Below are 9,229 nucleotides of genomic sequence, written 5' to 3'. Positions count from 1 at the left end.
ACAATTTATTGGAATCGGTGGATATTTTGCGTCGAGAAGCAGGTTTATCGGACGATGGGGAAGACTCACAGGGCGCTGAAGGATCCGGTGGATCAGATCCTGCAGGGAAAGTTGGCGAAGGTGGGGATGCAAACTCCCTTCTTAACCGAGTATCGATCGCTACCGCAGCCCCCGTAGGCGTTGCTGCCCCGGCGCCATCCAAAGGTGGGAGCTGGCTGGCTGAATTAATGGAACTTGTCATGGTTTTCACTGCTTTACATCATGTGCACAACATGTATTGTTTAGTTAAGCTTATTTTATGGAAGGATTGTGTGATCACCATGTCCGCTTTGTTACAATTAAATATAGACCCTTTCAACAAGGTAAACAAAAACAATGCTTGAACGTTCTATTTGGGCCCCAATCTACTTCCTCTGCATCAAAGATTCTAGAACAGAGCTCTGTTCTAGAATCTTTGCTCTGCATTAAGATAACATATGGAATGTTAAAAAGGAAGTTTTGTGGGGCCAACTATGATGCTGATAATGGAACTCTCTTGAAAGGGTCCATACAACGTCAACCCTTTAGTGTACTGTAAAGCTCTAACATTTTCAAATATGCCTACTAACGTTTTTTTGTTGTTGCTGTATACATAAGTAACCTGAACGGCCTTACAAGTGTCATGTTTGTATTGTTTACAGCTAGCGGAGGGGAGGACCAGCCAGACGTAAATGTTGTCCTATCAGCATACAGTCAGCAGGGCGACCCAGCCCTTTATGACACCTATTACACCGGCCTGAAGAACTTCATAGAATCAGTATTGGATTGCCACCGAGCCGAGCTCTCTCAGCTTTTCTACCCACTTTTCGTTCACATGTACCTGGAGCTGGTCTACAACAGCCACGAGCAGGAGGCTAAAGCATTTTTTGACAAGTAAGTGGATGGGACATCTCTTGTTTACGTTTTAAACAAGTGGACTGTGTGGAATTGTATTTTGAATGGATGAGATGATATGGTTTTATTGCATGGTTATATCAGCTGTCTGTCCCTGCCAGGCATGTGTTCTTACACCTGGTCCTGATTTTCAGCTGTTGCCTGCAAGCTTTAATCTCTATGAAAAACCTGCATCATCTCTATATAGCTTACTTTGCTGCATCATCTCTATATAGCTTACTATAGCTTAATTTGCTGAGTTCATTAGAGTCTACAGTGGTAGTGTTTACTTCTAGGGCCAACACATTCCACTTTTTTAGGGTGGAATGATATGTCATCGAAAGGGTGGTGAACCCATCTCAAGTAATGTTATTTTGCTGGTCAAGTTATTTATAATTATAGAGGTATGGAATTTTGTTTGGTTGGTGAACTTTCCTTAGCTTACCCCACAACTCTTCCTCTTCCTCCTCAGGTTCAGCGGTGACCAGGAGTGCTACTACCAGGATGACCTGCGCGTGCTGTCCAGCGTCAGCAAGCGCGAGCACATGCGCGGCAACGAGACGCTGCTGGACTTCCGCACCAGCAAGTTTGTGCTGCGCATCTCGCGCGACTCCTACCAGCTGCTCAAGCGCCACCTGCAGGAGAGGCAGAACAACCAGATCTGGAACATCATCCAGGAGCACCTGTACATCGACATCTTCGACGGCATGCCGCGCGCCAAGAGCCAGATCGATGCCATGTCAGGAGCCCTGGCTGGGGAGGCCCGCAGGGAGGCCAACAAGGGCAAGGTCAGTGTGGCGCCGAACGGACCGGAGGGAAGGGGGTCACCTGAGGACGAGAGGATAAACACAGATAAACAAATAAACGACAGGCCTACAATTGAGTACGATGACTTTCTGTTGAGCTCTGTCTAGCTTTCTCTCTTGTGGTCTTGCGTACTTTCAAGTGTTCATATACAGTCTTAGCTCTGTAAATGGGGAAACAAATATCAACAACCTTGTGGTTGGTATATTGGCTCAAAGTTCGGACCGAGCCACAGAGAGTTCCAGACAATTAACATGTTGCTTAAGGAGCACCTTGGAAGCGAGGAGTGCTATTTGTTTAGCTGTTGAGTCCACATATCAACAACCGTGAGGGCAGTGCTACAGATGTATGGACTGAGAGAGAAGGCAGAAACTAATTTGATTTGTAAACCGATTACTCAGTTGCTAAATTACTGTTTGCGTTTCACTGTTGCTTTCTTGCACTCTACCGGACATTGCAATCAATCACTCTTTACAGAGGCAGGAATTTGTACAGCAATTGTGGAATCAAGTGCAACTGTGAGAACTAATGGTTCCATGGTTTACACTCAACACAGCCATCTGAATGTTCTTTGCCTTTTGTATGTGCAGGTGTTCTACGGCCTCCTTAAAGAGCCGGAGATTGAGGTACCTTTGGACGACGAGGATGAGGAGGCTGAGAATGAGGAAGGCAAACCCAAGAAGAAGAAGCCCAAGAAGGATAGTATGGGCTCCAAGAGCAAGAAACAGGACCCAAACGCCCCCCAGCAGACCAGGTGAGTTTACATGAATATAGTAAGATGCTCCCTTGAAGAAACACCATGTAGGAATTCCCCTTTTGACTATCTTCAATGTACTGGATACCCATTTAATGCTAAGGAGATACCCTGTTTGTTGAGAGCTGCCAAAAAGTGTCATGTTTCTGGTCTGAAGAACAAGGCATTCCGTCCGTGCATTGGTATCGACAGACACAATTCTACCTTAGTTATTAGGTAACTACATACAAAACAACTACATTGTGTTACTTTCTACCAATAGCACTTCTGTGAGTGTTTTAAAAATGGTATCCACCCACCTCATCATTACTGGCGCTTCATTGTCACCATACCAGTAGTCTCTCCAGGGCAGATTTACACTCCAAGGAAATCCGTCACTTTTGACTCATTTGACTCATGAACCATCTCGTGGTCGTGTCTGTGTTAGAATCCCTCTCCCGGAGCTGAAAGACTCGGACAAGCTGGACAAGATCATGAACATGAAGGAGGCCACCAAACGCATTCGTCTGAGTCCGGACAACCTCCCCTCCATCTGCTTCTACTCTTTCCTCAATGCCTATCAGGTAAGGAAGGATCGAGTCCAAATATCAACAACATCGAGGGCAGTTAGTACCAGGAAGGGGCATTCAGTGGCTAGCGACAGAGGCGGTGGTGGTGGCGGCGGCGGCTCAGGAGGTTGAGTTGTCGTCCAGTAATCGGAAGATTGCTGTTTTGAGCCTCGTCCTGACAAACTCTTCCTGACCCTGTCGAAGTGTCTTTGGACGTGTGTGTGTGTGTGTGTGTGTGTGTGTGTGTGTGTGTGTGTGTGTGTGTGAATGGGTGGAAATTACTCTGTAAAGCTCTTTGAGTGCTGGAAAGAGTAGAAAAGCGCTATGCGCAGTCCATTTACCATCAGACCAGATGAGTTTTTGCTTAATGCTGAAGCAGCCAGGAAGCTGCAGCACTACACTCTGGGGGCATGTCTGTGAGCCCCCATGTTCATGAGTGTAGCGCTGCAGCTGCCTGGCCGCATTAGTTGTTGGCTGTAGTAATTCGAGCTAGGTACTCGAAAACTGATTGTCCGTAACACATTGATTGACAGTGCTCCGTGACCTCGAGAAAGAGAGATCGATGTGAAAATTCGCCGGATTTCTCCTTTAAGACTCACTGTATTGTAACATTAACTGTTTCAGGGTTTGACCGCAGTGGACTTCACAGATGACTCAAGTCTCATAGCAGGGGGGTTCGCAGACTCCACTGTCCGAGTGTGGAGCGTCACCCCGAAAAAACTACGGAGAGTCAAGTCTTCAGCTGGTAAGTGTGATCGTTCGTTCTCATTCTTTTAATTATTCTTTACAAATAAACTTTACATTTATTGAAACTAAACAAACCTTTTATCTTACTGAAAAATTGGATGCAGGCTAGCAGCCAGTTGTCATATCCTCTCTTGCTGTACATAAAACACAGTCATGACTCGATAGAATTACACAGAGGAAGTCTGACTTCTGTAATTAGGAGAACGATAAGAGTCAAATAACACTCTGTGGCTTTCCGATTGCCCGCAGACCTGAATATGATCGATAAAGAGTCGGACGACGTGCTGGAACGCATAATGGATGATAAGTCGGCAAGCGAATCCAAGGTCATGTATGGTCACAGTGGACCTGTGTATGGGATCAGCTTCAGTTCTGACAGGTAGGCTGGCACTGCTCTGCGCTGATGTCGACTGGTAACCCCTATTAGATATACAGAGAGAGAGAGACCAGCACAGTAAATAACATGGTTTGTGATTTTCCCACTCAGTTATTGTAGTGTAGAGAGGCCTAATTGTAAATATCCGCCTTTTCTTTTAAAAAAGTGACCAGTAAAGACTATACATTAATACACACACATACATAATACACATACAGTATAATAAATAGAATTTCCTGTGTCTCTCCTCTTTAGGAACTACCTGTTGTCCAGCTCGGAGGATGGTACGGTGCGGCTATGGAGTCTTCAGACCTACACGTGTTTAGTCGGCTACAAAGGACACAACTACCCCGTTTGGGACACGCAGTTCTCTCCTTATGGCTACTACTTCATCTCAGGAGGACATGACAGAGTGGCTCGGTGTGTGTGCTAGATCTTTTGTTTTGGTACTTTACATTGGAAAGATTATACCGGTACTCCCTAATCTTAGTGGTCCTTAACTCAGTCTTGTGTAGAAAAGCTGAATGTTGCTACCAATACCAACGTTAGAGATGCTGGATAGATAGATTGATACTTTATCCACCCAGAGGGAAATTTAGATATTCATTGTTACGCATCTTATGACATTCAGAACAAGAGAACATACACGGAATACAGTGGAGATATACAGTGCAAGTATATCACCAGTCTTTGAAAAATTCACTAGAGACTTTGTAAAGGTTTTTCCCCGAGGCTTTACCTTGTAGCTTTGGAGGCTAATGTCGGCATGTTTGGTCTCTCTCTCAGGCTGTGGGCCACGGACCACTACCAGCCTCTGCGCATATTTGCAGGTCACCTGGCTGACGTCACCTGTACCCGCTTTCACCCCAACTCAAACTACGTGGCCACGGGTTCGGCTGACCGCACCGTTCGCATGTGGGATGTCCTGAACGGCAACTGTGTTCGCATCCTCACCGGACACAAGGTAGGAAGGGCTTGAGGTGTAGCCTCAATTCTGTAAATCACCAGGAAGCGTGTAAATAGTATATGATTAATGAACAGTGAACGTTTTTTAATGAATCCTTTTATATTAATAGAAGAATTGTAGCGTGAGCGCCCCTGCAGGAGTGTCCAGGAGGTGAATGATTTGTAATTCCCTCGTCTCACAGGGGCCCATTCACAGCCTGGCGTTCTCTCCGAACGGGAAGTTCCTGGCCTCGGGGGCCACAGACGGCCGAGTGCTGCTGTGGGACATCGGCCACGGCCTGATGATCGGGGAGCTGAAGGGTCACACCGACACCATCTATGCCCTCAGGTTCAGCCGCGACGGGGAGATCCTCGCCTCAGGTCTGCTGCTGCTGCTAGGGAACTGCTTAAGTTTAGCAGTTAGCATAATGCTAAACAGTGTCAAGGGGATAGTCTGTTATCAGTTGCCTGAAGGTCTTCCCTGTTTACGTTTCTATCTAACCCTATATTCAGTCTGTAGTATGTGCGGGTTTTGATTATTAGAATATCTTTAGTGGGTTTCCAGAGGTGTGGTACAACCTGATAAGTGAAGACTCAGTGAATGCAACTCTGTACATCCATACAGTGAACAACTTAGTTCCGAGTCATCTGAAGTACCATGCTGTAATATAAATGGCATTTACAGTTAAATATTTATTATTAAATGTTTTTAGATGACATGACTTACATTTTAACGGTAAGTGCAAAAGGAAATTGAACCCATGAACCTGATGTTATTAAAAGCCCAGTTTCAGCATAGCATATTAAGTCTAGAAATTAGTTTTACTTAATGGATTGTAATAACAGTGCATGCATTATATTGATATAGAAATTGTAGCTAAGGTTATGACCTTAAGTACTGACATTGAAAACTGACCCTTTGACCTTGGCAGTCATTGAGACAGAGAACTGTTTGTTCCGTTTTGGCCACCTCTGGCAATCTATACACTTAATAACAAACCAAACTTAACTTCCAGCTTCCATGGACAACACAGTTCGCCTGTGGAACGCCTCGAAGGCGTTTGATGACGTGGAGACCGACGACTTCACCGCGACCACGGGTCACATCCACCTGCCCGACAACTCCCAGGAGCTCCTGCTGGGCACCTACATGACCAAGTCCACGCCCGTCGTCCACCTCCACTTCACCAGACGCAACCTCCTCCTCGCCGCGGGGGCCTATAACCCTCAATGACCCCCTCCAACCCATCTCTTGATTGATTTCCCACAAATCCATTTTTATTTTTTACACATTACCCCCATCCACTCATTCTCCTTCCTTTGTCTGAAGTGGTGCGTTCATCTGCATGAGGTGATCAGATCAAACTCAAAGAGCTTATGCCTTTTTTTTTAACAGTTACCAAGTGTGTGTTAGCTTTTTATCAATAACTTAAAACTTAGTTTGGGGTTGAAATGGTTGACTGCCTGGTGGATTTAGAGGGGATGCCATTTTAGATTCCCTCATGAGTGATCTGTGCTCCCTTTTAAGGTGGCAAACCGAGGCTTCTGCTCTCACTGAACAGCAGTCAGTCATCATCTACATACATTGTTTTTATACTGATCCTATGGACATTTTTTTTTTGTTTCCTCAGTTCACACATGCTACATCTATGCATCACTGCCATTGTCCTCAACTGATACTTCATGATGTACAGACTTTTATATCCTAGTGCCTCTAATGTAAATACATAAATAAACAAACATGTTTTCTACAAGACGTTTCATACATCCTTTATTATCAACATGCTGCAACAGCAGAGATGGCGTCAGCACAAGGACAGTGGAATCCAATCCTCCATACAACGGAGCAAAACAAAAACAGAAATCCTGTGCAAAGAAAATGACCACTAGTTAAGTTTTTTAATTCAAAGTAATGTAACTTAATGCCCATACATGTATTCAATGACAAGTAATGTCAATGTTGGATACATTATGTGCACCCTTGTATACTTACATTAAATTAGCTAGACTTGATGGCCTTCTCTTTCTTGGGCTTCAGCTTGAAGATGAGGACAATAGCTGCAATGCCAGCATATGTTGCCAGCACACACTAAGGACGAAGGGAGGGCAGAATTAGGCAAATATCACTTAACAATTAGGCACCCTTGCGTTACACCCCAGGGTTACACAGCACATTTAGTAGTCCTAGTTGAACAATAATTGATTTACGCCGTTTTAGCTAATATGTTTACACATTTCAACGGTGAGTTCAATACAACACACTTAGGGGTAAAATTCCACATGACCCCTACCATGTAGCTTTAATGTATAGGTCTACTGGACGAAGCAACTTACGTTCCTCCTGCCCGTGATGGTCCATGCGTTGAAGTACTTAGCGAGGCCAGTGAACTGGTGTTGTGTCCCTGCGTCGTGACCACCCATGTTTGATAAATATGTGATTCTGCTGGAAGAAAACATACACACAATAGTCAAGCTGACCTTATGCCCTCTGAACTTGACGTTTTGTCGACTATATTACATAACCAACTTGCTGAATTGCGGTAGATTCATGCTAGATGCAACGGTTGACCAAATAACAAGCAACGAGACATTTGAGTCGGCCCACAGAATGTCCTCCTTTTGAGACAATAATTTACAGTTTGCACGTTAAAAGAGCAATTACAGTTAACCTGTCGTGCTGACAGATTCCCATTGGGAGGTAGCCAGCAATAAGTATGCTCAACGTCTATGCAAGTTTGCTAGCCAGCTAACGTTAGCGTCATAGTTTGCTATCTGGTTAGCATACCAGCTAACTGGTAACCCGATTACTGCCATGGTTCTGCTGAATTAAATTCCCTATACAATTAAATGGCTGCAACAAAGACAAATAGAACATTCAAGACAGTTAAATATATGACACAAAACGGCACATATTCGATCAGTGGATTAACCTACCCTCTACACTCGACCCTGTCTTTAGTAGGAACTGGTGTGCCCTTCAGTCAGTTGAGGCCGAAGATGGATAGCTCAGGAAATCCCGCCTCCACTAGCACCTCACGTCTAATTCACTAAAAGTCCTTCTGTCAGTGGAGAGGATATACGTCAATCATAAATATTCGGAACACTATTCGTCACATGTGCAGCCTATCACAATATTCTTATCGTTCATTGGTTCTTGAAACATGGTATGTACTTCCTTTTATTTTATTTAAATCCGCCTCTTCAATGTTTACTTCCGGGTCGCTATACGAACATGTGAGCGTGTACACAGGCATTTCATGTTTAGGAAACACTGGAAGAATTTATCTTTTTATCATTTGGGTAAGTTCTGATTACCAAATTGATATATGTGTACATAGACGTAATTGACGATGCAGATATTAAAATGTGTACGTTAGCAAGGAGCGCATACTAAACGTAACGTTACCCACGTGTAATGTTAAACGGGAAACGCTGTTGCTGGTTCCATCATAAGCATTGTTATTTCTGAGGTTATGGTACATATGATGTCGCTTATTATGACCACATTTACCACTTTCACCAACATTTGCTCTATAGCTAGTTAGTCATTGCAGTAACCTTGAACACGTTATTGGCAGGATTTATCAAGTAAGCTGAGCTAGCCTAACACTTTTCTGCTTGGTTCCTCTCATAGCACTACTTACAACAAGTCTTGCTGGTCCTAGCACTTACCACCTGTCTTGAACTGACACTCAACTGTTTAAAAACAGCACTCACTGATGCATTTATTCTTACTGTACTCTACCGTTTTTAAATTGTCCTAAAATTGTTGAGAGAATTGCTTTAAAACTTAAACTGTTTACCATGTTTTTAGTCGCTTCCTTTGGTTAAAAATGCCTCAGTCAAATGTAATGTAATGGTTTGTGTTGCTAACCATCAACTGTTATCAACTCTTTTTGTAGACTAGAGTAGGGGTTATTCTGCCATGGCCTCGACAGAGGAGGACTTTCCCCGTGGTGGTACAGTGAAGACCGCGCAGCCGACCAAGCCTGAGAAATCTCATGTGGAAGTGGACAACCTATTTGAGGTAAGGTGAAGTATGTAAAGGGGAACGATATGCGAGTGTGGTGTTGAACGACCAATGTGTTCTTATTAAACGCGCAGTTATTCGGGATGCACGAGTTGAAATCATTCCGATACTGC

At 44.1% G+C, this 9,229-nt stretch overlaps 3 protein-coding genes across 5 annotated transcripts in view; 2 read left to right on the top strand and 1 right to left on the bottom strand.

Annotated features, from left to right (window-relative positions):
* The window catches only part of taf5 (TAF5 RNA polymerase II, TATA box binding protein (TBP)-associated factor), a 7,104-nt gene extending 264 nt beyond the window's left edge, over positions 1 to 6,840 (top strand). Inside the window, exons 1-11 of one of the 2 annotated variants that reach the window (XM_048248926.1) lie at positions 1 to 120; positions 681 to 912; positions 1,385 to 1,700; positions 2,307 to 2,470; positions 2,898 to 3,033; positions 3,643 to 3,763; positions 4,015 to 4,144; positions 4,397 to 4,561; positions 4,928 to 5,105; positions 5,290 to 5,467; positions 6,103 to 6,840. The exon at positions 1 to 120 is cut by the window's left edge and continues 264 nt beyond it. In XM_048248926.1, coding sequence (XP_048104883.1) covers positions 1 to 120; positions 681 to 912; positions 1,385 to 1,700; positions 2,307 to 2,470; positions 2,898 to 3,033; positions 3,643 to 3,763; positions 4,015 to 4,144; positions 4,397 to 4,561; positions 4,928 to 5,105; positions 5,290 to 5,467; positions 6,103 to 6,320 — 1,958 coding nt within the window. In that variant the 3' untranslated portion in view covers positions 6,321 to 6,840. Of the gene's footprint in view, positions 205 to 680; positions 913 to 1,384; positions 1,701 to 2,306; positions 2,471 to 2,897; positions 3,034 to 3,642; positions 3,764 to 4,014; positions 4,145 to 4,396; positions 4,562 to 4,927; positions 5,106 to 5,289; positions 5,468 to 6,102 lie in introns of both variants that reach the window. The other variant, XM_048248925.1, reaches the window with a different exon arrangement.
* atp5md (ATP synthase membrane subunit k) lies at positions 6,841 to 8,123 on the bottom strand. Of its 2 annotated transcripts, none has more exons than XM_048248927.1 (4): positions 8,021 to 8,123; positions 7,421 to 7,526; positions 7,080 to 7,175; positions 6,841 to 6,952 (listed from the first exon to the last, which is right to left on the bottom strand). In XM_048248927.1, exons 2-3 carry the CDS (start codon positions 7,505 to 7,507, stop codon positions 7,086 to 7,088), a joined length of 177 nt encoding a protein of 58 aa, XP_048104884.1. In that variant the 5' UTR covers positions 7,508 to 7,526; positions 8,021 to 8,123; the 3' UTR covers positions 6,841 to 6,952; positions 7,080 to 7,085. The 2 variants fall into 2 exon arrangements, with proteins under 2 accessions (XP_048104884.1, XP_048104885.1); XM_048248928.1 differs by having other exon boundaries at positions 7,421 to 7,529; positions 8,021 to 8,121.
* A 180-nt stretch (positions 8,124 to 8,303) lies between these two features.
* Positions 8,304 to 9,229, top strand: part of pdcd11 (programmed cell death 11) — a 35,734-nt gene continuing 34,808 nt past the window's right edge. Inside the window, 2 exon segments of the mRNA XM_048247411.1 lie at positions 8,304 to 8,386; positions 8,989 to 9,113. Of these exon segments, the coding sequence (XP_048103368.1) occupies positions 9,012 to 9,113 (102 nt within the window). The 5' untranslated portion in view covers positions 8,304 to 8,386; positions 8,989 to 9,011.

The sequence above is a fragment of the Alosa alosa genome, chromosome 7, assembly GCF_017589495.1.
Source record: "Alosa alosa isolate M-15738 ecotype Scorff River chromosome 7, AALO_Geno_1.1, whole genome shotgun sequence".
In the NCBI taxonomy this organism is placed as follows: domain Eukaryota; kingdom Metazoa; phylum Chordata; class Actinopteri; order Clupeiformes; family Clupeidae; genus Alosa; species Alosa alosa.
The sequence above is the reverse complement of the archived record's forward strand: the minus strand, read 5'-3'. Positions and strand labels throughout refer to the sequence as shown.